The sequence below is a fragment of the Semicossyphus pulcher genome, unplaced genomic scaffold, assembly GCF_022749685.1.
Source record: "Semicossyphus pulcher isolate SPU_LCO1_2020_fin unplaced genomic scaffold, fSemPul1.0.p SCAF_17, whole genome shotgun sequence".
In the NCBI taxonomy this organism is placed as follows: Eukaryota; Metazoa; Chordata; class Actinopteri; order Labriformes; family Labridae; genus Semicossyphus; species Semicossyphus pulcher.
The window spans coordinates 22137155-22165067 of record NW_027211681.1 but is presented as its reverse complement, the minus strand read 5'-3'; the positions used below and the strand labels follow the sequence as shown (position 1 = coordinate 22165067).

The window sequence follows — 27913 nt, the reverse complement described above, 5'->3', positions numbered from 1 at the left end:
AAACGATACAATTAAAACATTTCTGTAAAACCAGAAGTTAAAGCATGTCTGTCCAAGAACCTGATGATATGAAACTCTTTGTAGATGACATTATTCAGCATGAGGCTTAAACTTAAAAAGCCTTACAAAGCAACCTTATTCACCAAATTAATATGGCGGGCATTTTCTTCAGACATCAAGCTCAGGGTGGGGGGCTAAACTGCTGTTATAATGTGGTACTGTGTTTTTCTTTTGGGTTGTAGTTCTTATGTACAAAGACAATCTGACAAGTTCTTTCAATTTCACCGCATCCCGATATATCAGCAACTGAAAAGATAATGGATAGAGAAAATACCTGGGGATTTGGGCCAAACTGTAAGCTAAAACCACACTTGATAAGTCTTATTGTTAGACGACAGCTAAAGTTAGCATTCAAACACTTCCTAGCTAACATTACTGTTTGATAGTGTTACAGGATAGCATAGGAAATATGTAAATTCCTAGCTTAGGGAAATTTCAGCAAGCTAATTGTAACGTTAGCTAAGATTTTTTTTTACATTAACATACATATACCTGATAAGGTATTAGGTACTGACAGCTAAGTCACAACAGCCAATTACTGTTAGACTGTTAGCTACCTAAAAATTACCGTTAGCTATGAATTTACGCCTTTCCTATTGTATTGTGTAACACTAGCGAGCAGCAACGTTAGCAGAGGTTGAATGCTAACATTTGCTGTTGTCTAACGGTAGCTAATGTGCTATCAAATATGTTGTTTTACCTTGAAATGTAGCCTGATGTCCCTTCAGTCTTAAATTGCTTATCAATGGAGAAGCGGTGAATTTATATTGATTGTCAGATTCCCCGTAACATTAGTCAACTTTAAACACAGCAGTAAAACATTCAAACAGCATTTAACCTCTCCACTGTGACTGTCATGTGAATATGGTGAATGTGATACCAGGAGTTTCATGATGACTTTATGGTGTGCAATAGTTCCAGTGTCGTTCATTGGGTAACACCTGAGCGAGCCGCAGGCAGCAGCTGATGGTGGGCTCATAAAACACAGTTTCTGGGTCCTCAATCTTCACTTGTGTCTCACTTCTTTCCTGGCTCACAGGGCGGGCGAACAGCGACGGTTTAGGAGCTTTAACCAGAGTTTTCTTCTTCACACAGCCCATAGTTATAAGTGCCTGTGCAGGAGAGCAGGAGGGAAATGTATCAGTCATAAAAAAAACTTAGATTATGTAAATAACTTCCTGGTTATTATCATAACAAGTGTCCTGAACGTGCCTTGGGATCAATAAAGTGTCTGTCTGCCTGAATTACTGGAGACAAGTTCAAAATTGCTTTGACACAACCTTACGCACTAGCTTCATTACTCTCTACACAATCGTTACCCCTCTTTTGATCAGATTAAGAGCAAGCATGTGACCTTTAAGTTCCCATTGAATCAAAATAGATCCAACGATTTGACTCATATCCCTGTATTAGGTCACACAATGAGAAAAAGGCAGTTAGGCCTGTGTCCATTAATGGCGCCTATTTTCTATACAGAACCAGTGTAGTTCAGCGTTTCCAGCGCTCTCAGCCGCTCTCGGCGTCAGCTGATTTTTGTTGCTGCACTTTCAGTTGAAAAATAGTTGAACTTTTGGAACAACGCCACACTCGTCAATGTTTCTCCCTCACCGACCAATCAAAATCAAAAAGGGGCGGGGCTTCAGATCTCAACAACAACAACAACAATGGCGGAGGAGAAGTGGATCGTTTCGTTTCATTGAGGGTACAATTTCCGAGGTAGAGCTGCTGTTAATACCAGGACACGATTCCTTTCCACTGTTTTTATGTTTTCTTTGCGAAATTTCCCCGAATAAAAGCAAATATTAAGCATACAGAGCGATTTAAAGCAGACTTCGGTCGCTACCGAGGGAAGCAGAAGTGCCGGCAGACAACTTTCATAACCTAGCAACAGTTGCTGCGGCGAGAAGCGCTCTTAAATTGAGGTCGTGGGGGTTGCCAGCGCAAAAAGCGCTATTTTTGTTTGTCATTACCTTGAATACATTAAAATATGACTCTTATTACACTCAGAGTTTATACACTGCTCGTCACATTGTAACACCAAGTCAGTTAAACTTCAGGGATATCAATCTGTCCATGTGTCCAAGTGATTGTGAATCAATTTCACCTGCTGTGGTGCAAATTAAAGAGACAACAGGAGCGATGGAGAGGCAAAAGCAAGACAACCCCCAAAAAGGGAATGGTTTTGCATGTGGTGGCCACAGACAGTTGCTCTCTCCTGATACTTTCTGATTAATTCGTCTTTAGTTTTGTGTCCTGCTAGTGTCCTTGTCACTACTGGTAGCATAGGGCGGTACCTGCAGCCCAATCAGGTAGCACAGGTTGAGTCACATCATGAGTTGACATGATGACATTCACGTAAGTTGGATCAGCCTGTGGTTTCAATTTTTTTATGTGATTTTGAATCCAACCCTCAATGGGCTGATGATTTTGGTTTCCACTGACCGTTACATCATTTTGTTCTCAACAAATTATACAATGTACATCAGTAAAGATTTTCAACCTGAATTATACGTTCATCAAGATCTGATGTTTGATTTAAGTGTTCCCTTAATTTTTTGGAGCAGTGTACTAATTTTGCGTACAATGAAAAGCCTTTCTTGAATTTGTATTTCCTTCCCTCATGATGTGCAGGATCTATAAGCTATCTAGCAGTTATTGGTTGTTAATGTGTTAAAAATGTCTCACATTGAAAGGCACTGATTGCTGTAAAAGCCACTAACTATCCACTACAAGTCCCTTCCTAGCCTCCTGTTTTTTAAGAAAAAACACACAGTTGCATTCTGGGAGACATTCACGAGAACTTTTCATTGGCGAGAGTATCATTTTCATTTACCTGCAACAGGTCCAGCACCGCCATCGGCTGCAACACGTCTTTGTAATGCTCCACCAGTGACTTCTGCGTGAGTCCGGGCCGATACATGATGTTGTAAAGAATGCCCTCCAGCATGCCCTTACACACCGGCCGGTTCAGGTTCCCGTCGACCATTCGCCACGGCCGGCTGATGAAGCTCACATTCTCATCGCTGTGACGATCAAAGGGGAGTGATGGAAACAGAAAGGTGAGAAAGAATGAGGAAATGCACAATGAACACCAATCAGATTATCAACCAGAGTCTGTACTTACTCATCATGAGCATCAGCTGCTCCTGTTTGTTTAGCCTCTTCACCTCTGTCATTGGTTACACTGTTCTTTCTCGTTCTAAGCCTTTTTCCACGTCTCTCCTCAGTCTCCTCCTTCTCCTGTCCTGCATCCTCCTCTCTTTCAGGCTGTACCTGCTTTTCTCCCTCTTCTTCCACGATCAACACCGTCTCTCCGGTCCCCTCATCCTCCCTCTCTTCCTGCTTTTCCGGCTGTTCCTCCTCATTCACTTTCTCTTTAGTAACCTCACTCGGTGCTCCCTCTACATCCACCCTGTCTTCGCCTTCTTGTCTTTCCACAGCTGGTTTTTTCGCAGGTGGTTCCTCTTTCTCCCTTCGCGTGCCTCGTCGGCATCTCTTGCGCATGAAGGGAAAGTTGTGCTGTTTCTGCATGAAGGAGAATCTGTCTGATGCGGGTGAGCGTTTGGAGTTTACTGTCAGCAGCCACGGTTCAGCGTGCTGCGTGAGCACCCAACGGGCGCCCAGACTCCCGACTTTTACCACCTGACCTTCGTCTTGTAACTCCTGGAGGAAAAAAGGGAAATAATAAGATCAGGTAGAAACAGGTATAAGGAAGAAACTGGTCACTTGTCAACATTCAGCATAGAGAACTGATTGTAATGAAGTAGTATATATCTGTCAAGCTTGAATTCTCCACGTTTTAAGAGTAATACTCTGGATTTAAAGAGTGAGGTGGGGTCTTCTTTAAAGCCTTTCCAAAACAAAAAGACAAGCACAGGCGTAAGGAATGGATCTCTGCTCTAAGCATGTCTGGCTAACAATCTTAATACCTCAGATAGCAAGCTAGTGCTACCTCCAGATCCAAGACGGTTTGGGGACCAAAAGAAATAAGTAAAAGATTGAGTCAGAGAGAAGAAAAAAAACATTACCATAGTTTTTTTTACTGGCCTATAAAGGAAGAGAGTAGTATTTACAGTTTTTGAGTTATGATGGTCAAGAAGAAAACTCAATCCCACATTTATGGCTGTATCGAAAGTATTTCCAATACTGGTTTCAAAAAAACTCTTTATTCTAGTCTAGAGCTTAGATGTTATTAACTGCTACTGCTGCTAAGCTAGACTAGTTTTTGTAACACCACGAAAGTTTAGCTAGCAAAGAAGTTACGACCTGAATAAGCAAGATGTCGGTTCATCAAATTTGATACTTTGCTTTTTTTTTCAAGCTCTCTTCTAATTGCAAATTAAGCTCTTAAGGCTGTCTTTTAGCTTTCACAAAGCTCTCTTGTTTTAGCTTTTAAGCTTGTTGTCTCACTGTGGAAGGAATTTCAGTGACTACCGTTCAGTTTTGAACTATATTTTTTAGTTATGTTACATTTAACATGGTGGTGACATAAAAAATTACATTTCTGCAGCGTTATAATGTATGTTTTTCAATTTTTAAACTGATTTCTACATCCCTACAACACCCAGCATGCATTGCGCCCCTCCCCCTGAAAGGAACGGCCCAGCGAGAGACGCTGGAGTGACATGCTACCGTTTCGCTGCAGGCAACGGCTCAGAGCGGTACAGAATCTGAAATACGACGAGAATATACCGGTGGATCGTCTAAGAAATCTTCAGGTCTGCAGTCTACATTTCAAACCTGACGATTTTGAACGAGACATGACATCGGAGGCGGGCGTCCTAGACTGAGGAAGTGTAGTTAAGCAAGCTCCCTGGCCTTCGCCAGATGACACGTTTTACGTAGTCTGGTGGAGGTTTTCCAGGGCCCATTGGAGAAGCGGATAGCGTCCTCCAAAGGCACAGAGTGAAATTGCATTTTTTTCCTACCATAATGGCATTAGCTCCCCATAATAGCATGATAGGACTGAGGTTGAAATCGTCAAACTGGCCCTTTAATAGAACGTTTACTAGGGTCAGGATTTGTAGGGCAGCACCGCTGAACATGTGTTTACCTTCATATACTGCTGCAGGCTCCTGGTGCGTCCACACTGAGGCTCCTCCAGGTGTATGCAAGTCTGGTCGAGGTCGTGTATGTCTAAGCCATTCTCACCAGCCTCATCTAAACCCTTTCTGATCTGAGCACATGCTTCTATGTCCTGCGGAGTGTAACCTCTTTGCTCAATCAATCGGCTCTCACACTCCGTCACGTCGGACGGAGAGGAGGAAGAGGAGGAGCAGGTAAGGTTGGTGAGGTTGGAGGGCACCAGAGACGGACCACATTTCATCAAGTCCAAAGGTGGAGATTCTGAAACTGAGGAAAAAAAGGGATCAGAATTATTTTTGCAGATGACACCGTGTTTATACGAGCCACACGTTGATACTTACTGTCCTCACTGAACAGGTGGTGAGAAGGTGCGTTACGTAGCTGCAACCTCATATTACACGACTCCAGAACGATGTTATCACTGGTGTTGAGGTTACGAAGTTTGACTAGAAACAAAACAGAACAAAACAACAATTTTACAAACAGTTTACAACAAGTGGCTCATTGAGACTACAAAGGTTTTTAGAGACTTTAAATGTCATCTAGCCGAAGTAGGACTGAAGACTTTCTCTTTGTTCAATCCAGAGCGAGGTGATTCGGAATATGTTGCTGAAAACGAAAACTTACTTTCCACCATCCACCAGGTAGTAGGGACACAGATTTCCACATCACATATGCAAAAAGCCATTCATCTATTTAAGAATAGCAAGGAACAAACTGCACCTATGCCAGGACTGCAGTATCCTCTCATCATCAGGTAGTTGGTGTGAGACGCTTGATGCGCCTTCACTTCCAGTTTTTTTCTCCCCTCACAGTCCTCACCATCCTCATCGTCATCGTCCTCTTCTGCAAGAGCTGCCATACTGAAAAGTCACACATATCAACAATCATTTGAAGTATAAACAACTCTCCTGACTTGTGCTGCTGGCTTCTATTAGTTCTTTTTGAGTTCCTTTCTTAGGGATACCCATGGCCAGGATTCTCCTCCTGGCTGTGGGTCACTTTCTTTCTCAGTGTTGATGTTTTACAACCGTAACACCTTGTCAAACACGCTCAGTGCTCTCAGTTCCAGCCTTACTCCCATTAAATATGATATACATGTACAGAACATATTGTACAATGATTCTGGGAAATGTAAACTGAATACAGACTGCAGAAAATGGATTATAAGTAAACTTAGAAATGCAGCTTCAGATTTTGAATGAGACATGAAGTTGGAGGCGGGTGTCCTTGACTGAGGAAGGGAAGTTTAGCAAGCTCCCTGGCCTCCCTCCAGCTGGCATTGGGCGAGAGGCGGGGAACCCCCTGGAAGGATCGCCAGTCAATCATAGGGCTGTCACATGGAGACTCAACTATTCACACTCACATTCACACTTAAGAGTCACCACTTAACCTAACGAGCATGTCTTTGAAAGCCGGAGTACCCGGAGAGAACCCACGCATGCACAGGGAGAACATGCAAACTCCACACAGAAAGGCCCACTTCGTCCAGACCTGCTAGCTGTGAGGCGACAGAGCTTACCGCTGCACCGTGCAGCCCCTGACATGCATTACTGTTTATAAAAGTTTATGCACAAAAACTCCTCAGTCATCTGGAAGTAGTTTTGTTTGCAGCGTCCGACCTTCACTGTATGCTGTAAATTCTGTCTCAAGTCTGAGGCAACTAAAAGCAGCTGCACAACAAATTCCAGCAACAGAGTCAGACAGCTGAGTATGAGGAGTCTGTTGCTCTGCGAGCTGCACAAGAAGGCCGCAGCTTGAAAACACCTGCTAAAAAGCGTCGACCACTTGTGACATCAAGTTCATTAAAATCACAAAATCGGATTCAGTGTGACATAATTTTACATTTCATCTTTATCACCTTTTCGACTCACCTCTTAACAACATCATTGTCCACCAGGGTGCTGTCTACCACCACCATCTGTTTAGGTATGGATAGGTACACGCTCAGCAGTCCCAGAGACATCAGGCTGAGGGACACCACACAGGCTCCACCTGGAGAGTCCAGAGAGAAGCGCAGCATGTCGGACACATCTGGAAGCTCCTCAGCGGCACCAGGGGAGGCGTTTGAGGTAGCAGTTTCGGGCAGAAGATCGTCTGTCTGCTCTCTGCTTGAAGAATCTTCACCAGAAGAAGCTGTGATTGAATCTTGTTGTTTATTCTGTTCATCAGCTTTGCTTGTCGTCTCCGTTTTCTCATTGTTCACCTTCTCTTCTTCTGTTTTTATTTGGTCGTTCTCTCCTTCTGTTGTGGAGTCACTGTTCGCCCTCTCTGGTTGTACCTCTTGTTCACCGACTGTTTTGCTCGTTGTCTCCCCTTCACTCGTTTTCTTTTTCCTTTCAGACACTTCTTTTCGCTCCGTCACTTCCTCCCCGTGCACTGACCTGTTCTCGGTTTCATGGTAGAACGTGGTGACCGGTTTGTTGCCGCCTTTCCCGTTGTTAATCAGACTCCTCAAGAAGCGGAAGGAATCAGTGCACAGCGAGTGGGGAAAACGCCACGAGAAACACCTGTCGGGAAGGAGAAACTTTGCTTTAAACAACAAGTAACCGTGATCTGCTTTCTTACATCTACTTATGTATTTGGCCAGGCACCATTTATAGGATCAACCTTTAACTCCCTTTCGAAACATGTAGTTGAACCGACATTTGTTTGGCTAAATTTGAGCCTTTAAAACACTAAAAACATCAAAATAAATACTAATCCCCACTGCCCAGTACCCTCCCTCAGGTGGCTGTGTACCTGTAGTAGGACTGGGACAGCTGGTAGGACATGGGCAGGATGGGCAGCGCTCGGTTCTTCTTTGGCCCAAACGGCTGATTGACACGACGGCGGTTGACCAGCCCCCTCTTTCTGCACTGGATGAACACTTGGCACAGCAGCTCCTGGTTATACTTACTGTACATGTGGAAGGTCTAAGAGAGACAGCACATGTACAATAATAAGTTTCTGTGAGTTTTGTGTCAAATTACTCATAATATATCCGTATCATAATGTATCTATAGTATGTGACCTTTTTATTGTGAAGCACTATGTCGTCTTGTTTCCATTCAATTGTCGAGCGATTTTTAAGAGAACTTCTGAACTGCATTAGTAAGAAATGCAAATCAGACGTGTTTCCATCATCTGGTTAAAAAGGAAAACTTACTTTGAAAGCTTTGTTTTGTTAGGGAGACTTTGTAGGCTTTGCCTCATGCGTGGCTGTAACCCACCAGACAATAGAGTAGGAGAAGTAGGATGTGCAAACGACAAACAATACAAGTCACGTCAGCCATCTAACCCGTCTATGAGAGAAAAAACTTTCAATTGTTCTTCTATGTTAGCTCGTATTGTCCATTTTCATGCTATAGATGCAAACCGCTTTAAGGTGCGTTACCGTCACCTCTTAGGTTGAGTGTAGTTCAGAATGGTTCAGCAACAACAGCACATACAGTAAGATGTAATCTCGAAGATTTCAGTACGGTTCTCTTTGGCGGCACCTAATGGCGATAAACTGCAATTGCAGGAGTATACTTCCTACATAAACAGATGTCCACAGATGGCTCCGGTTGTAACTGTTAATTTTCCTCGCTGACGGTCGCTTTCCTTTTTAGACTGTTTGCCTTCATCTGAGCATCAATCACCATTTACCACATTCGGCGATAGTTAGTGACTGAATAGACATTTCAGTCAGACAACTCACATTGTTATAGTTTGAAATGTTTATTGCAGCAGAACATAGCATGTTTGGCGTCTAGGCTCTGACCTCATCACTCCTCGCTGATTTATTTTATTAATTGAGGAGTGATGAGATAATATCTTAAACCCCCTATTCGGAGCCTACAGGTGGATGCTGGGGTGGTGGTGGGGCTGAAAGTAGGAGCGCAGTACTGCTGCAGGGCAGCGATGGCAATGACAGAGCAGAGGGAGAGACAGGAAATCTTGCAGCTTAAATAGACCACCAATTGGGAGGAAGTGTTCGTCAGGTGATGTGGAAGTGACGTATATCAATTATTAAATCAGTGCAGCTCGAGTTGTCTGCCTGAACTAGCTCGCAGGCGTCGCCCCATTTATTTAAATGAAAATCTTCAAGATTATTCCTTAAATGTTTTTTACTATGCCAGAACTCATCTGCCGAAGGCGTTTCTATGTCACATTTAGTGAATCTACTCCACGGCAAAATTCTCCTCAAGTGAGCATAAAAAATTATTTGCACAATTCTTTATAAATTCTGCAATTTTGACACAGCTTTTCTAATGATATACTTCAAAGTGTTCATAAAATATGTTGGAAACACAACAACGGGAAAAGAATTAACACAACCTCTGAAAAGAGGAGGAAAAGGAAACATTGCCGTACCTGGAAGGATCTGGAGGACTTCATCTGGATGTTGGTCATGGCCAGAGTGCTCTGGATCAAGTTGTGTAACACTAAAGCATGAATGTCATCGGTGCTGCAGTGGACACAGGCAAACAAACTATTAACCTGCACCATAAAAACATACATTTAAATGAGAGGGAAAAATGAAAATTTCTAACTGCATCCTCACCAGGTGAGAGTGTCTTTAGGTGAAAGCTGCTTTCTGCTCTCTATCGCTGAAACCCTGAACCTGTAACACATACACAGCTTTACATTAAAAACCCTCAGACAAGCAGTGACGGCTGCAGCAAAAAGCTAACGTCCGTATACGTCGAACCTCCTTCTTACCGCAAGAAAAGCTGATGTTTTGTGTCGGGCATCACCACGTCACGAGCGCTCAGAGAGGCACTGAACTTCTCTCTCAGCAGCTTGACGTACTCAGAGAACGCCGTCGAACAATCCTAAAACAAGCAGAAATGTTCAAGTGTGAAGTCGGAGATTTAAACTTTCAAAAAATAAATAAATAAAAGCATCAAGAAAGAAAAAAAAAATCACCTCTGGACTGTCTGGATCTGCAGGTTTCTTCCCCTCCAACATTTTCATCAAAGGTTTGTCCTCGTACACCTCAGCCAGACAGATCCTGCAGCACACACATGATGAATAAAACTGCAGGTTTGTGTACAGATCATAGACTTTATAAAAAGATGGACGACATGACAGCTCCCTAACAGTGAAGCCAAAACCTCTCTATCGCCCCCTGCTGACCGACTGCAGTATAGGTCATAAAGCCCACCTCCTCCGTGTTAACAGATGGGACATGAGTCAAACTATAAAATCAAAATACATGTCACATAAATGTTTCTCAAACATGGTTTCTGTCATTATAGTTAGTTCTTATCATGCTGATTTACGTCCAAGTGTTCATTTTTCTGACAAGTTTACTTTAATTAGTTATTTGATGCTGTAAAAATGATGATTGACAGCTCTGATGACTAATCCGGCTCCTAAAGCCAATCTGTTTCGAGTGACAGAGAAGAGGAGGAACGGCGAGAGGAGACGTAACTAAAACAACGCCGACGGCTATCACAGGGGCTGTTTTGGCTTCAATTTCGTACAATGAGAGCAGATGAAGACGCGGCGTCCATCTTTAGACAGTCACTGGTTTAAATATGTGTGCACGGTTTTTATTATGTGTACCCACCTGTAGTTCAGAAGCGTCTGAGGGTTTTTGAGGATGTAACGCGAGCGGCGTCCGACAGCGACAGACGTTTTATCTGCAGAGATCTCAAACTCTGTGTGGAGCAGGTCTCTCACCACACAGTGAGGTATGAATGGCCTTTTTAACTGCAACACACAATCAAAGCAGAGTATGTTTTTATCTGGACTAGTAAAAACTAGTGTGAAATTAACTTGTAGTACAGAACAAAAAGGCTGAGGAGTGAGATTAAAAACATCACTTTTACTATTTTTTGACTGACCATGCCAGGTAGACAAAGGCCTATGAAAAGGTAAATAGGGTGCACGAAGGAAATAATTAATTTAAGGTTTGGGAACAACTGTTTTAGGCACACCTCATGTATTTGTGTGTGTGTGTGTGTACCTTGCTGTTTAGCAGGTGTGCGGCGACGCTGCAGAGCATCATCAGAGAGTCTTCCTGTATAGACCAGAAGACTCTCTGTCTGGTCATCATTTTCAAAGCTCGGTGGTCCGCCTCGTCATGGGCGGGGGTGCGTTTCTTCGGCTCTATAAGAGATATAAAAAACACACACAGAAAACAGATAATCTTTCACTGATCTTGTTTTCAGTCCATGTGCGACATGCATGAATCTTTACGCTCGTGCTGTACCTTTCTTCTTCTTGCGTGTAGTCTTGACAACCTCCTTTTTGCTTCTCTTCCTCTTCTGATTCTTTCCTCCGATTACCTGCAGGTTTCTGGATGCAGGCTCTACGCCCAACTGGATACAATGACACAACAACAGGTAACATTGTTTGTAGCCTGTACTCTGGGAAGCAACATTCATGTATTATTTGCTCTGGCAGATGCGTCCGGTTGCATCAGTATTAAGCAAACTGAAAAGTAGTTTATGAAGATTATGTAAAGTGTAAGCTACGAAATGATGTCATGCCAAACATCTGTTTATCATGTTGAACTAGGAGCCATATTGAATCAGATGTTTTATTTTAAGTGTAAAGGCTTCTTAAATTGTATTCTTTTTATTATCTGTAATAGTGTAATATCCGACTTAAAGCATGAAGCAAACCTGAGCTTAAGATGTTGCTTGCTTGCAATCACAATTTTAAACAATATATTGAAGGAACTTTAGAAATTAAGATTTAATACATAAAGTCAAAGTAGGAAAGTAGACAGACCAAACTAAAACTAGTAATAAATCCTTCCTTGATTAATTCATATTATTATGTTCTGGTTTTTTTAAAATGTTTGACAGGATGTTGATTCAACTGTGCGAGAGTTATGGAGCATGTAGTTTGTGTTGTTGATTTGTATTGTGTTATACAGAAAGGTGTTTCTATAACTTTGCCTACAGTCGTTATATAAAATGAGGGTAGACAGAACAAAAGAACCTGTCGTGTCCAAAACGATCATATAGTTGAATAAACACCTCAATAAAAATCGACCTTCATGAAAGGAGGAAGACTTGTGAACAAGGCAGCTTTAGTTTAAGCCTTAAAAAGAAATAGCAACTATCTCTAAAAAAAAACAAAAATAAAATTGTTACAATGTTTACCTCCACGTTCTCCAGCATCAGTGAGCGCTTGGTGGTCACGTAACGAGGTGTAGTAGTTCCTCCTGTTACACACGGAAAAGTACGTTACTGATGAAGAAACGGCGTATGGAATCAGATTTGAGTCAATATAAATAAAATTCCTTAAATATGAAACAAAAATAGAACATTTAAAGTGAAATACGCTCACTAAAGCAAAGAGAATTGCGCATGATAGTTTTCAGACTGAGAAGCCAAAGAACAAGCTGAGCTAGTGGTCGCTGCAGGTCGGCTCGCAGCGCCTCCTGTCGTCCTGACTAACTCGCGTATATGCCGTTACCCTTTACTGTAGTTTTGGCTGTACTGGAGGCATTCAGATCCTGGCTTTGGTATCGGAACAATTCTATATATACTTTCACTACAGGGGATTGTAATTGTTTGTAAACAAAGGGTTAAAGTAAGGGATAATGTGTAGTGAGCAGGTTGTATGGAAGCCTGTGAGCAGGACCCTGGCACGAAGCGAGGGGGTCTTGCTTCACCCTGAAGGGCCGTACCCCATACTGTGTTCTGTTTAATGTTTACTTCAGTTTTTGCATCTTTTAACCTTTATTGCTTATTGCTGTTTTGTGTCTTTTCTTTTTTCCCTCCGTAAACAGACCAACGTCAAATTTACTTGACTGCTTCCTCCTGATTGTGTTATTAGAGCCGCATCCCTAGCAACGGTCTGTTCTTCATAGCAACCGTCTGTTCCCAAGAAATAGCAGACCTCAGAATGCATTTATTAACTAATCAGAATCAAGTGTTTACCACAGCTGTGTAATGAAGGGTTGGTGGTGACAGTGTTTAAAGAAAGAATTTATAACGTTGGGAGCAACAACTCACCGGCTCCGAGTGCGATCCTGAGAGCATCTCTGCTCAGCAGGCTCTTCAGCCTGATTTTGTTTTCCTGCGCTTCCATACCGCTTGGTGTCTGAAAAACAACAAACAACAGATTAATGTAGCCAAAACGCCAAAACAGAAACATGAGGCCCCACTTTTCACACACTTTCTCTGTTCTGCGTTTGTGTTTTTGTACATACTGTTTTGACAGCGAGGAGGTGATTGGTCCACAACCAGTTGCGTTTAAGATGACCAAAGAACTCAGAGTCCAGACCTCCTGCTCCTTTAGCGTCTCCTGGTATTGACCCGTCGTCACACACTTCACGACTGCCCCTGTGTGCGTGTACAGATAAACACATTTAACATATCTGTTTTTTTGTGTAGACTGCAGACAAATCATGCTCAACTTACTTCAGCAGGTACGCCAGTCCTACAAAGACACTGCGATCATGCACAAAGGACGGAGCCGTTTCATCGTCTGTTACGTTTCTCTTATTACGAATGACCCCTTGTGGAAAAAAAAGACAGGTACACTTTAGAAAAAAAATGTCAACATGTAATTTTCCATGTAGTTGCGAGCACCGTGAGTGATTCTGCTTTATGTGTGTGTGTGTGTGTGAATGTACCCAGAGGTGTGTTGAGGCAGACACACATCAGGTCGAACCAGTAGCTCTCGACGTCTTCAGCTGTGTTGAACGTGTACTGACGCCTCTCGAACGGTTTGTCAGGCGACTCTGTGACCAGCCAGTAGTGAGGCTCAGCGCTGGTGGTGTCGACAATGCTGGTATTGCGCTTCAAGTATAAAAACACCTGGATAAAGCAGAAAAGTAAATAAAGATGGCTGCCAAGCACATGTCAGAATCAAACCGATCTCAGAACCCATCAGCTATAGTCTGATGACGATATAGCCTCTGGGAGCAACTTCCAGCATAGGCTTCCTTTTCTGTGCGTTGCATTGTTTACAGTCCAGTTAGCAACTGTGTGTGTTCAGATTAAAAGTGAAGCGAATATCTCCCCTCCACATGTGTCAGCAAACTAAATGCCCTCATTTCTTGGTTCACTAAATCCCCCAGAGGAGCGCCCGTTCACCTGTTTGCGTCGAGTCTCAGTTTCACTGTGAATAGTAAGATACATAAGGGCTGCACTCTGGCTCACTTCAGCGGTATGTTTTTCTTTTGATTGACTTTAATTAACGGGTCTTACCTTTTCTGAAATTTCAACATCATGATGCAGATTTGTAAAAAGTAAAAATGAAGCTTTGTCAGGTCTGTCCTCAAGAGGAGAAGAAGACTACTTTTAAAATGTTTGTTTGTTGAACGGAGGTCGGATCGATCGTTTCTGATGCATTCGAGGAAGTCGGGAATTTCTAAACGCTGAACAGCTTTTGTGACACATTGTCAAGGGAATTTATCTCAAGTTGAATTTTTGATCTAGAACAGATTGTTAGCTGAACTTGCTGCAGATGTCTGTTTATAGAGATTAGTAAGAAACAAATTCATCATCAGATAGCCGCTGATGGGAGCCGGGATGTCACTATGGTGGATTACGTTCCTCCTGTTGCTCTCCACACGGACTGTTTTTCCTGCATACGCCGAAGCCTGCTGATTGACGCCAAAGCTTGACTGTAGCTTTTTTAATTCTTGTGTGAAACTAATAAAGTAATAAACTAAACTGATACGTGATTGGTCAGCAACACTCGGACTACAAACTTACTTCAAACGGAAACATGTTCACTTCCCGGACTAAAAACCTGTCATGCACCAAGTCAGTAAAAAAGTAAGTCAGTATCTTTCTATCATGTAACATTTGTCTTGTCTTATTATTAACAATAACCAAAGTAATGTTTGTGTTTTATGAGGGGATGATCTTTTTTTTGTAGCAGACTTTACTCAGTGTGCTTCCTGCGTACCTGATCTTTCTCCTTGAACTTCTCTATAGGACCAAACTGCAGCAGACCCATGTAGACCAGCCTCTGCAGGTTCTCGTGGAATGAAAAGATGTATTTCCTGATTAAAAGAACCAAACAAACACTGTTTAGAATTACAGTTAAGATGCATCAACTACAAAGAGAGCAAGAGAGGAAAGTCACCGTCTGTAGAGCAGCTGTTGTTTCATCTTGGCAGGCAGCATTCGAACCAGATAATGTTGCTTCACCGGGTCGTTGAGATAGTCCTCCAGTCCCTCCACCTGAGGACAAACGACAACACGTCTTTATTTTAACCGCCCATCTTTCCTCTTTTGCTGTAAGTTGTGCAAAAAATGTCCACATGAAGAACTTATGAGGTGTACTGGAATTTCCATTAATTTTCTAGTTTCTTATGTCCACCTACACCAATCAGCCATAACATTATGACCACCTGCCTAATATTGTGTAGGCCCCCCTTTTGCCGCCAAAACAGCCCTGACCCGTCGAGGCATGGACTCCACTAGACCTCTGAAGGTGTGCGGAGGTATCTGGCACCAAGATCCTTTAAGTCCTGTAATGCGAGGTGGGGCTTCCATGGATTGGACTTGTTTGTCCAGCACGTCCCACAGATGCTCCACTGGATTGAGATCTGGGGAATTTAGAGGCCAAGTCAACCCCTTGAACTCGTTGTCGTGTTCGTCAAACCATTCCTGAACCATGTTTGCAGTGTGGCAGAGGAAAGAGGCCACGAGGGAATACCATTTACATGAAGTACTTGGTCTGCAACAATGCTTAGGTAGGTTGTACATGTCAAAGTAACATCCACATGAATGGCAGGACTCAAAGTTTCCCAGCAGAACATTGCCCATCAACTGCCTCCACCGGCTCGCCTTCTTCCCATAGTGCATCCTGGTGCCCTGTCTTCCCCAGGTAAGCGACGCACATGTACCGGCCATCCACATGATGTAAAAGAAAACGTCACCTTCTTCCATTGCTCTGTGGTCCAGTTCTGATGCTCACGTGTCCATTGTAGGCACTTTAGGTGGTGGACAGGGGTCAGTCTGCTGCTATGCAGCCCCATATGCAACAAACTGCGATGCACTGCGACACCTTTCTGCCAGAACCAGCATCAACTTTTTCAGCAGTTTGAGCTTCAGTAGCTCTTCTGTTGGATCGGACCACACAGACCAGCCTTCGCTCCCCACGTGCATCAATGAGCCTTGGGCGCCCGTGACCCTGCCGCCGCTTCACCGGTTTTCCTTCCTTGGACCACTTTTGGTCGGTACTGACCTCGGCAGAACGGGAACACCCCACAAGAGCTGCAGTTTTGGAGATGCTCTGTCATCTAGCCATCACTATTAGAGCCTTGTCAAAGTGGCTCACATCCTATGTTTGCCCCTTTTTCCTGCTTTGAGGACAAAATGTTTGCTTGCAGCCGAACATATCCCACCCACTGACATAAATCTGACACAGTGTGCTTACACCTTAGGATTAGATGGAAAAGCTAGGATCTGACTACAGGATTTTCAAACTCCTAACTGATTTGGAAATGTGCTGCATCACGCACAGACGGAATAACCATCCAGATTATCTTCTCTCTGATCTAAAAAACGCACACACAACACGATTTGAAAATAATGGCAAATCATTCAACACAGCGTCCTCCTTGACTTGTTTGGATGGGACACATCAGACGAACTCTAATGTAGTCTGAGCCCAGATTAAGTGTGATAGCGAATACCCTCTTCAAAACAGAAGAAACGTGCGCTCACCTTATAATTGATCTGTATGACCTGAATGAAGACGGAGAGAGGCAGGCAGAGGAGCAGGTCGCCGACCATCGCCCAGCCGCTGCCAAACTCCTTGTGCACACGGACGGGAGGAATGAATTTCCTCCACGACTCCTCTTCAGCGTACACTATCAGACACATAACAGATAGAAGAATGTTGTAAGTTGGGAAAACAAGGTTTAAGTAATAGAGGGACACATACGCGATCATAAACACATGACGCTCTCCCACCTGTCATTTTAGACTGAGAGGCACCAGGTGCTGCTTTGCCCTGCTCCCCATCTTCATCACCCGACGATGTCACATCCAACTTAGTTACAGTAGAATCTGTGGTTGGTGCATCCGCAGACTGAACTTTTGTGTTTGCTGGTGTTTGACTGGTCGAGGTGGAGTCAGGCGCGTCTTGTCTGAGCGGGTGCCCGTATATCAGGTACCAGAGGAAGCTGTGAATAACACGCAGACGGTGCATCTTAGGCTGGAAGCCAAAGCTCTTCCCTAATCCCCTAACTGCAAAAACAGAAACAGGGAGATGACAAACAAGACAAAGAAAAGAGAACAAAGATTTAGAGGAGAAATACGTCAATACAATGCAGACAAATAGAGACGCAAAGTGGGGGAAGTTGTTGTAGGAGCTAAAAGTGTTTAGATGTGCTAGCTGGAGCGATGCTAAGAAGAAGCAGCAAAAGGATTTTTGTTTTTAAAACATATGTTTTTGGCCTCTGCCTTTATTTGATAGGACAGTAGATAGAGTTGGAAATGTTGGAAGGAAAAGTGGGGATGACATGCAGCAAAGGGGATTTACACGAGATGCACGATTTAACCAGTGCCCCGAGACTTTTAAGTTTGACTGTTCTTGAATGAAGCAAATATTCAGTGAGATAACTCTTTGTATGTTCTGAGACTTCATGCCCATCCGAGCTGTAATGCTCCGACTGCTCGTTACACATAGGACGATTCAGAAAAGACTTCCAGATCCTGTGCTGACCGAAGAAACTAACTAACGAGCAGTGAAACAGAACCTGTAGTGGGCTTGAAGTCCCCGTCCCATGCTCTCCTTTTGTCTTTTTCTTGTTGCTTGGCTCTCTCTTCAGCCTGCTGCAAACTGTGGGACAGAGGAGGAAGACCAAAGACTGCTGAACAGAAGCTTGATCACAAACGAGATACAAGACATGCCTGTGTTTCCATACGGAGAAACTGACTAAATTAAGTAAATAATATCGCCATTTTGGTTTGCCCATATTATCCGTTTATATTGAGGTGCATGTTTTTGTCTACAAAGTTTTCAATACTCTCAGCACCATCTGCAGCAAATTAAGCAGAGCATCACAGCTGAGCCGTTGGTGCTCTGCACTAGAAAGAGTTGACAATGTATAACAATGTTTTATATTCTTTAATAAAGTTATTTGTTTAAGGAAGCAGCTCTATAATTAATCTTGTAACTGCAGTTGAAAAAGGTCTATTTTCATTCCAGCTCAAAAACGCCCCACATATTCTGCCCGTCTTAAATTACTATCAGATTCAAAAACACCGTACCTGTCGGGCTCCACCTGGCAAACATATCCCTCTTATACATACTATATTTCTTTCTGAAGTATTGCGTTTGTGCTTACCGAACAGCTGTGTACGAGCTGGAGATTCTGAAGCGGACCTGTTCGATGACTCGGGTCACGATGTCATCGTTGGGCTGAACGGTCGGATGAACAAACATCTCAACCTGCAGGTAGAAGGACATCAGACAGAGAGAGGGCTAAAAGTTAGCAAAGGTAGAAATGTCTTTTGTAGTTTGCAAATCTGTTGTAAATGTGCACGTTTAGTTACTAATGTTTGTGCTGCATTTTGGATAGTTTGTTAGAGTGAACAAGTGGGTGAATGAGAAGCACTAAAGGACCAGTTCGCTGATTGTCAACCTCAGTCCTATCATGCTATTATGGGGAGCTAATGCCGTTATGGTACAAAAAAAACGCTCTGTGCCTTTCGAGGACGCTATCCGCTTCTCCAATGGGCCCTGGAAAACCTTGCGTCATCTGGCGGAGGCCAGGGAGCTTGCTTAAGCTAGGACGCACACCTCCGATGTCATGTCTCGTTCATAATCGTCATGTTTGAAATGTAGACTGCAGACCTGAAGATTTTTTAGACAATCCACCGGTATATTCTCGGCGTATTTCGGTTCCGCTCTGAGCCATCGCCTGCAGCGAAAACAGTATTTCACTCCAGCGTCTCTTGCTGGGCCGCTCCTTTCAGAGTGAGGGGCACAATGCATGCTGGGTGTTGTAGGAATGTAGAATGGGCGAAACCACGAGGTGTTTGTACAACTTTCTCCACATCTATGGCGCCAATTTCAAATATCATTGCTTCTATTGATTACAGAGAACACCAGCTTTGACTGACAGCGGCTTTTTACAGGAACAAATTGCTCCTTTAACCATAAAAAACGGTGACAGTTGTGTTGCCGAGCATCTTCCAACCATCACAGTATCACAACCTGATCAAATACTTACTGATTGATTGATGCAGCTCTTACAACATGAAATTATGCACGACTTGATAACACTGCAAAACATCTTGAAAATGTTTGCCTGGAGTAATATAAGAATATATGCACTGATAGTGCAAGCTGAGGATAACCTTCTCCCTTGGTAGTCACACTGACTTATTCTTAGTCCAGCAGTAGTCCTCCATAGAGCAAACAGCTTCCATATGACTACAGGGATGAAGATAGCTGTAATAAGTGTTCATTTACGTTCTTGGTGATCCCGTCCTGTATGACAGTGGTCTTGTAAATCTTAAGCAGGCCTTCTCTGGACAGTCTGTGGATGAGACGCATGATAGTCTTCTTGCAACACTTCGAGCTGAAGCCGTCCTGCTTCTCTTCGTCGTTGATCATCTTCTGTAGCCTGGACAAAGACAGCATGTTGACATTTTTGTTCCTTCCCTTTCCCTTTGCGTCGTAACATTTAAAGACAAACTTACGGGAAAGTGCCCTCGATGATTTTGAAGTTGCGGACAGCTTCGACGATCAGGTTCTTCCTCCTGAGCAGGCGGTACGTCTCGTGAGACCTCTCCACGGACTTTCTGGGCCTCTTGTTACGCCGGGGAGCCTGAGGGAGGTGGATTGAACTGTTACTCTCATCTCATCTCAAACAGCTGAAACAAACACTGAAACAACCCATAAGACCGACCTTCTGCTGATAAACATCTTTAACAACCACAATGTGGTTTTCTGCTGGTTTATCGGCTGCATTCAACGTCTCACTTGGAGGCAAAGGACTGGCAGGATGTGAGCTGGATCCTTCCTCCTCCCCCTCTGCTTGAGCTTGTTCTGATAGAAAAGACAATCTGACTTAAACATAATCAGAAGAACAAAGGAACACATGCAATAACACGCTTTATAGTCTTTTATTCTAAGGGACAATCGCAATATTAAACACTGCTAAAGTGTAAAACAGTTTAGAGACAGCTGGCAACATTTTTCTTATTAATAAATAAGGCTTGGTGACACTTTGATATCTGACTTTTCAAAGAGATGCAAGTCGGAGTCAGGATATGGATCAGACCCTCCAGGAAGTTGCAATGCCGGTTCCTGCAAATTCATGCAAATTCATGCAAATTCAACCAATTGCTGCAACTTTTTCCGCAAAGTTGACCAATCATCCTATTTCCTTGGTGCATAAAATCATTGACGTCACCAAGCTCGTTAAAATTTGTGTTTTTGCTGTGAAGTTGACCGGTGTGATCGTCTCTCTTTCATGAGCTACCTGATCCGGCCTCGAACTACAGTCTCATTATGGAGACAGTGAACCATAATAATAAATCTTCTTCTGTCTGTGAGTCTGTGTCTGATTATTTATCCATGTTTCTTAGCTGAAACTTGGAAGTCCACTTTCAAATAGTCATCTCATTTTTTGTCATCCCTTTTCTCTTGCCAAATGTTTTATACTGGTGCAGCAGCCAGCATAAGTAGAACAGCATACATGTAATCAATCGATGGCTTTATCAAGTGTAATGTGTTACACAGAGAAAAAAAGCCTCAAAACACTGCAACTTAGATGGCAACTTTTTAAATAAGCTGCAGCGAACAATCACAGAAAAGGCTCACTGTCCTAAGAAAGTTTGGTTTTTTAATAGAAGCCGTGTCAACAAGCTAATCTCCCCCCTTTCCAGTACGATGCCATGACGCTGTCATGTAAATACAGAAGAACAACATACAACAGCGAATTTGTTCTTTGTTTCAAGCAAGATGCAGCAACACTGGCAAGACACCGTAGCATCTTCAGTCAATTTTAGAGTCACTATGAGCCTAACGAGCATGTCTTTGGACTGCGGGAGGAAGCCGGAGTACCCGGAGTAAACCCACACATGCACGAAGAGAACATGCAAACTCTTCACAGAAAGGTCCACTACGTCGTAAGTGAGATTCGAAACTAGCTGTGCGGTGACACCGCTTACCACTGCACCACCGCGTAGCCCACTAATGAATATTAACAACAATATTCTAATACAAAACAAACCCTGTAATCATCCCTGTATATTTGTGAATCAAAGGGTTACATCAAGCTCTGAAGAAGTGCTTTAAATGAGATTTAAAAATATCTAGATATATATTGCATATTGCCTAAAAATAACACCATATTACCTGAAAGTCATATTGCATTTAAAGATTCTTTCTGCTGCCTCCATGAAGCCAACAATTTTTAAACGTATCCCTACTAATTACCTGCTCTGGGATTGGTCTCTGAGTCAGGCGTCACACTGGTGTTCAATTCGCTGCAGGTTGGGGCTTCGCCTGTGTAATCACATTGAATTAGAGAAGTCGGACAACGTAATGAGAGATCATTGCCTATTTAACCAAAACTTTGTTTATCACAGGTCACAATTATTCCTGTTTTATTAATCTGATGTTAAAATGTGCAAAGGTTTAAAGATAACTCACATTCAGCTGAAGTTTCAACGCTGGGGATCTCAGGTTGCGTCTGATCAGCTTTCACACCACTTTTCCTTCCTGCTTTCTTTCCTTTGGCTCCTGACTTTCCTCTCGCTTTACCTCCATCTCCATCCAAAACTTCCTCTGTATCTCCATCACCAGAGTTCTGCCCACCTTCCTCTGCAGCTACCTTTCCTCCTCCACCTGCTTTCAGACTCTTCTTTCCTGAAGGAGTTTTGGTACTGTCTTTTGCTCTGGACTTTGAGGTGGATGGTGTTTTAGGGGCTGCAGGTGCATCTGTCGTCCGAGGTGCAGAGGAAAGGAGGAGCTTGTTCCGTTCCTGCTCTTTAGCAAACAGCTGCAGTTGATCACTCACATCCGCAGACCTGTCAGGAGAAAGAGGCAGTGGTTAAAAATTGTATTTTATATGATGACGTTAATCTACACTATTTTATAGACACTCACTTGTGGCTGATAAATTTTGTAGTCCTCTGCCGACCCTCGTCCACCATGAATCCCTGAAGGGTGAAAGAAACACAGACAAAATTAGTGATCAGAAAAATGGGAACAACATTAAAATGTAACACAGCCCTGAAATATACAGTACATTACTTAAAATGTTCAGTTTTGTAGATAAATGACTATAAATTATAACTTTTAATATATTTACAACTATAAATATAAACTTCTTCTTTGACTGTTTGCATGTGTGACTCAGTTCTATGGTGCAATAAAAGGCTGCTAAGGTGTTCTGTTAGACCACAAAATAATCAAGGCTGCTTCCTGTATTTTATCTACCATACCGACATAAACCACACAAAATAATAAAACCCAATGTCGCAAATTACAGCATCACATTGAGTACAATATCTGTGGTACATTATAAACAAGATTAAGAGCCCACAGCATCGCCAGCAGCTCTGTGAGGCAGCAGCGCTTTGAGCTAAGTGTTCATGTCAGCATGCTAACATGCTCACAATGTCAATGCTAAGATGCTGACAGAAGAAGAAGAAAAAGAAGAAGAACAGCACACAGAAGAAGAAGGAGAAGAAGAAGAACTGGAAGAAGAAGAAGAAGAAGAAGAAAAAGAAGAACAGGACGAAGAAGAAGAAGAAGGCATACCTTATTAATCCCAGAGGGGAAATTTAATCTTTTCACTCTGTTCTTAAAAACATACACACATAGGCCCAAAATACACACATGCACAAACAGGACCCTATGGACATGCATTAATGGAGAGATGTCAGAGTGAGGGGGCTGCACATGGACATGCCCCCCCGAGCAGTCGGGGTATTTGGTGCCTCGCTCAAGGACACCTCCACAGTGCTCAGGAAAGGAACTGGCACCTCTCCAGCTACCAGCCCCAATTCCATACTTGGTACGTACCGGGACTTGAAAGAAGCCACCCTCCAGTTCCCAAGCCAAGTCCCTACAGACTGAGCTACCGTCTATCCCAATACATAGGTATAATTGATTCACCATCTTAATTAAGCATTTTGGCACGCTAACATTTCCTTATTAGCAGTAAAAGCACCGTTTTGAGTTGGGATATTTTAGCAATAAGGAGGGTATTTTTTGGTGGGAAAAGAAGGCCCTAAACCAGACAAGTTGTATTAAGAGCCTCGGTCTCACCTTGATCACACCAGCCCTGTCCAGCCCTCTGCAGATCATTCGAGATTCCAGCTTCCCGATGTTCATCTTAAACCCGATACCACTCTGTGCGATTCCCTTTGTTCCAGAGGATAAAACTGCAGAACAACAAAGAAACACACAGGCGAGAAGTAATTATAGAGCAAAATGGAGATGGAAACAGTTATTTATAGATACTAACAGTGATATCAAGAAATACTTGGACAATTATAAGTCTTTGTTGTGATCTCTAGTTTCTCTTTAGTGTTGGATCTGAACAGATACAGAGGATTTAAGGGTGAAGTGCACTTGTTATTAGAAATTAGAAACTATTTTTCTTATCTACATACAACAACATAAAGCCATGCCAAATCAATGCATTTTACTTTCCTGACACACACCATCCCTAAAAAAGTCAGAAAAGTGATCAAACTAACCGATCTGATAGGCCTGTGACAGGATATCGTTCTCCATGATTCTCCCCTCTGCAGGGACCGCTCTTCTTCTTGCTCCGGTGTTGTCTTCCTCCTCCTCCTCCTCATCATCGTCATCATCAGCGACGCCCTTTCTCAGATACGGCTTTAACAGTTTCAGACAGCGGACGAGCACCTTCTTCCCTGAAAAGTGAGACCATGCAGCGGATTCTTTAGGCGTGAGACAAATTCAAACCAAATATATTTTTTCTTATAACTGAGCAAACTAAATAGATCAGCCATGAGCATATACACACATCATTCTGCTCTATCCTGCTTCAGTGACACTTACCTGTTTTATTGGTGCAGGGCCCGGCGCTGGGGTCCAAGTCCTCCAGAGGATACATGCAATACTCAACCAACTTGGCACCTCGCATGTACTGAAATATACGCTTAAAAGTACCGTCGTTTACATTCTGCAAGACAAACAGAGTAATTATAATTGAACCACAAACAGAGCGCGTAAAACACACACACCGTCTGACAGTCTAGCAGAGAGATACTCACGAGTTGTTCTCTGAGTGCCATCAGCGTGGCAAACTGACCAGGTGACTGCTGGAGGATGTTGGACACGTACTCCATCAGTATGTCGTACTTGCTCCTCCTGAAAGAGCAGACATTTCTCACACTGACAGTTTTTTCTCAAATGATAAGGTGAAACAAAGATTTCAGTAAGCCTGTGTGAAGGAAAGCTTTACATTTTGTTTTTTTTAGAAAATACAAATAGATTTTCCACTTATGTTATGTAATGCTCAATGCTTTATGTCCATAATAATGCAGACTTTAGCCCTTTTTACTAGGAATGCACTATATTATCGGCTTGAAAATGACATATCAGCAGACAGATTTCTGTTGATATTTTCCTCCGATAAAACAACACTTTAATTCTGCCTAAATGCTTGATGATTCCCTAAAGAAGCTTGATTTAATGCTACTACATTAACTCTGCACGAGTGTGTTCGCACACTGTGAGCAAACACCCCTCTTCCATCAAGTGTGAAGAAAGGTGTAAGATGTCTGCAGTACGGCAGTTTTTCTAAAACGGACAGCAAAGTTGCTATTTGCTCAGCATCGGTCATGCGAGGAGGGGCCAAATCTCAAGAATCTGCCAGTGGGCCACTACATTAAAAGTAGGCATGATATCAATTTCACTACATGGGGAGACTTGATGTTCTCTGCAATTACTGTAACAAAGCTCCGCCGTCATGCCGATTTTGCCATTTTACATTGGACCAAGCCGCCCCAGTGTGTGTTTTTAAATAGCGTTCCAGCTTGCCAAAGCAAAACGTGCGCGAGGTGTAAACCAACAGTGCATGCCTCACATATACACACACACGCGCCGCTGTTCCATCCTGCCAGCTGCGCTGTTTACACTGATGCCGTTACACCTCTGTTACTACCTCCAATGCCGACTCAGAGGGGAAACGACTTCACCCACCATTTCCCCTCTGTGCGTTTTACATAGAAGAAGAGGTGTAACAGAGATGTAATAATCCCACCTCGAACTGGCAGAGTAAAAGAGGCTCTTATCAGAAAGCTGTCTTTACCGGTGCAGCATATTGTTAGAAGTTTTTCAACCCTAATGTCTACATTTTGGTACCTATACAGAAAGATCCCTTTTTAAAACCTTATTTCAATAATATAAACATTTCTTTTCAGATTTGTTTATATACATATGTTAATAACGAGAGGACAAAGATTTTGTATCTGCTTATGTTTTGTGATGTTTTTGTAAGTGAAACAACAGACAAACACTCAATTGTGAAATTGCAAATGTCCGAGTGCTCATATATGTTGATGTATTTCAGTCCAGATCAAAGTGGTGGACTGACATTGTCGTCCCTAGAGCTACCTTGTTGGCATAGCTAAACTGTAATAATACCCAGTCCTGGAAACTTTGAGAACATATTTTATGTACTTTTGAGAACAAAAATGTGAGAGATAACAACAGGAGCAGAGTGGGCTGTTCCCCACCCCCCTTTCTGTGTGTGCAAAACAGTATTAAGAATGAAAAAGAAAGACAGAACACAGACAATGAACAGACCTGTTTACATGGAAACGTTTGAGCAGCAGGAGGATGGAGTGTTGCTGTTGCCCTGTCTTTGATCGGGTGACATAAGACTGCATGGTGATGAGTCCGTGTTTGTCAAGAGACTTCCTCAGGTAGTGCAACTTCCGAGCATCGATCCTGTTGAAAACACAACACAGGCTGTTACTCAGGGAAAGCTGCAGCGTGAACACAGAGCAGCAGCAACACGGTGCAAAATGAGCGAGTAAGTGTGCCCTACTTGAAAGAGCATCCGTGCAGATCCTTTTGCAGCTCTCCTTGCCATCGAGCTCGGCCCACTCGTTCCAACACGCAGTAAGAGTCATCTGTGAGTTTTAAATCGGGATCGCTCTCTATGCCTATCAGGGCCCTGAATCGCAGAGTCTGAGACGCCACGACAGCAAGCTTGCGGCCATATCTGAGGAGGTATGGGTCGGAAAGAGAGGAGAAAATTTGAAACTTCAGACAAGTTCACAGTTGTACTTAACTTAGAATGAAATAAGGTCTGCTACAACAGTGTTTTATATTAACAGGAGACAATAAAACATATTATTTGCAAGCTTTAAACAAGTTATGAAGTGTGTTTAATGGGTACAACCACATTTATTTTACTGTAAGTATTATTATTCCACTTTTTAAATAAAAAAAATATATAGATATAATACCCTCTTATACTATGTGTTTATATCTCATATGTTTTTTAATAAAGTATATTCTTATCTTCTTTTTTGAATGTTTGTTTTCTTTTTTATTTGCTTCATCTGTGCCTCCTACGTGTTTCAGTTAACTAAAAATCCCCTGTAGATGCATTCTGCTTAAATAATTGCATTATACACACAGCCCATTTTATGCATACCTGAGAAACAGTTCATGTAGGTAGTGTGTGCAATGAAAACAAACTCTGTTCAATTAGAAAAAGTCTACCAACCTTTCCAAAGCCTCCTGTAAAGTGAGTAACGGGGCGAGGGACTTGGAGCGGACAAGTTTAGAGACGTCTGTCCTCTGTTTGAAGACGGCACACGAGCCCTGTATCCCATCCTTGTTTTCTAGGACAATAGAGACGGGGTAGACGTCTTTGCGTGTGTCAGCAAACTGCTGTATTGTTTCAATGCCTGTTTCTGGGTCAATGTCTTTAAACCTGAGAACACACACGTGAATACAAACACAGAATCAAAGTCAAGGCATCCAAACTCTAACACAAAGAGGCACAAGAAACAAACAGAACATCACACAAAGAGTTACAATTTTAAGTGTCTCCTAAACCTGAATTGGAAGTGGCTGAAAAGAAAAATATCTAATAAACACTTTCGTCACGTCTCACGTCATTTAAAGAGCAGCACAATGTACAACTGCAGTAGTGGTGGAGGAGGAAGTATTCGGACTCTTTGCTTAAGTAAGTATGTGTAATTTTATAGTACATTATTGGATTATTATTACTAATGCATTTATGTTTTAGCAGCATTGTTCTCTTGTAGTTGTTTGTTCTTTAACACAAATGTTATATTGGACATTTGGGCAATTCATTATGGATTAAGCTGGTGCAGAGTTCATATCAATCTATTCATTCTCTATTACACTCAAAATTAAATAGAGCTTAAAGTGAAATCTTTAAATGTCTTGTTTTGTTTGACAAAGTGTCCAAAGCCTAAAATAACCAAAGATAACTCACCTGTCAAACAGCTCAACATCATCTCTCTCCTGTGGGAGTTGATAGAACTTCAGGTCGGTGTTGCTGACGAGTGACTTCCAGAGAAGCTCCTTGGTGGGGTCGTCGAGCTTGAGAGGAAACTTGGGCTGTCTATCTTCTAGTCGGATCCACAGAGCGGGAATAGTTATCCCATCCAGTCCCTCCAAAGCCACTTCATCCGCGACTATACTTAGTGGATCCATAGCGAGCCACCAACTGGGCTAACGCTGTCAGCTAGCTAACATGCTAACTTAGCAAAACACAATTATCTCCGCAGCTTGTGTGGTCTTTCCGGTTCTGTAAATTCAAAGAGAGATTATTCGCAGACTGACGGTCTTTCCGGTCAGATTACTTTGTGAATTAATTCAGAAATTA

At 42.7% G+C, this 27913-nt stretch overlaps 1 protein-coding gene across 1 annotated transcript; it reads right to left on the bottom strand.

Moving 5' to 3' along the window:
• Nucleotides 1–223: 223 nt before the first annotated feature.
• On the bottom strand, nucleotides 224–27761 carry LOC138594786 (general transcription factor 3C polypeptide 1). Its single transcript, XM_069666011.1, has 40 exons — nucleotides 27521–27761; nucleotides 26780–26989; nucleotides 26093–26269; nucleotides 25849–25992; nucleotides 24312–24408; nucleotides 24097–24220; nucleotides 23769–23948; nucleotides 23335–23450; nucleotides 22168–22220; nucleotides 21712–22088; nucleotides 21496–21564; nucleotides 19961–20100; nucleotides 19752–19879; nucleotides 19522–19675; nucleotides 18392–18495; nucleotides 17801–17883; nucleotides 17013–17288; nucleotides 16764–16909; nucleotides 15175–15272; nucleotides 14995–15091; nucleotides 13712–13895; nucleotides 13497–13593; nucleotides 13286–13418; nucleotides 13089–13176; nucleotides 12231–12292; nucleotides 11330–11438; nucleotides 11084–11226; nucleotides 10685–10827; nucleotides 10039–10123; nucleotides 9832–9944; nucleotides 9674–9733; nucleotides 9484–9577; nucleotides 7888–8060; nucleotides 7020–7655; nucleotides 5869–6008; nucleotides 5487–5591; nucleotides 5114–5412; nucleotides 3185–3723; nucleotides 2894–3083; nucleotides 224–1172 (listed from the first exon to the last, which is right to left on the bottom strand). The coding sequence occupies exons 1-40, from the start codon at nucleotides 27739–27741 to the stop codon at nucleotides 960–962; spliced, it is 6600 nt and encodes a 2199-aa protein (XP_069522112.1). The 5' UTR covers nucleotides 27742–27761; the 3' UTR covers nucleotides 224–959.
• Between the last annotated feature and the right edge of the window lie 152 nt (nucleotides 27762–27913).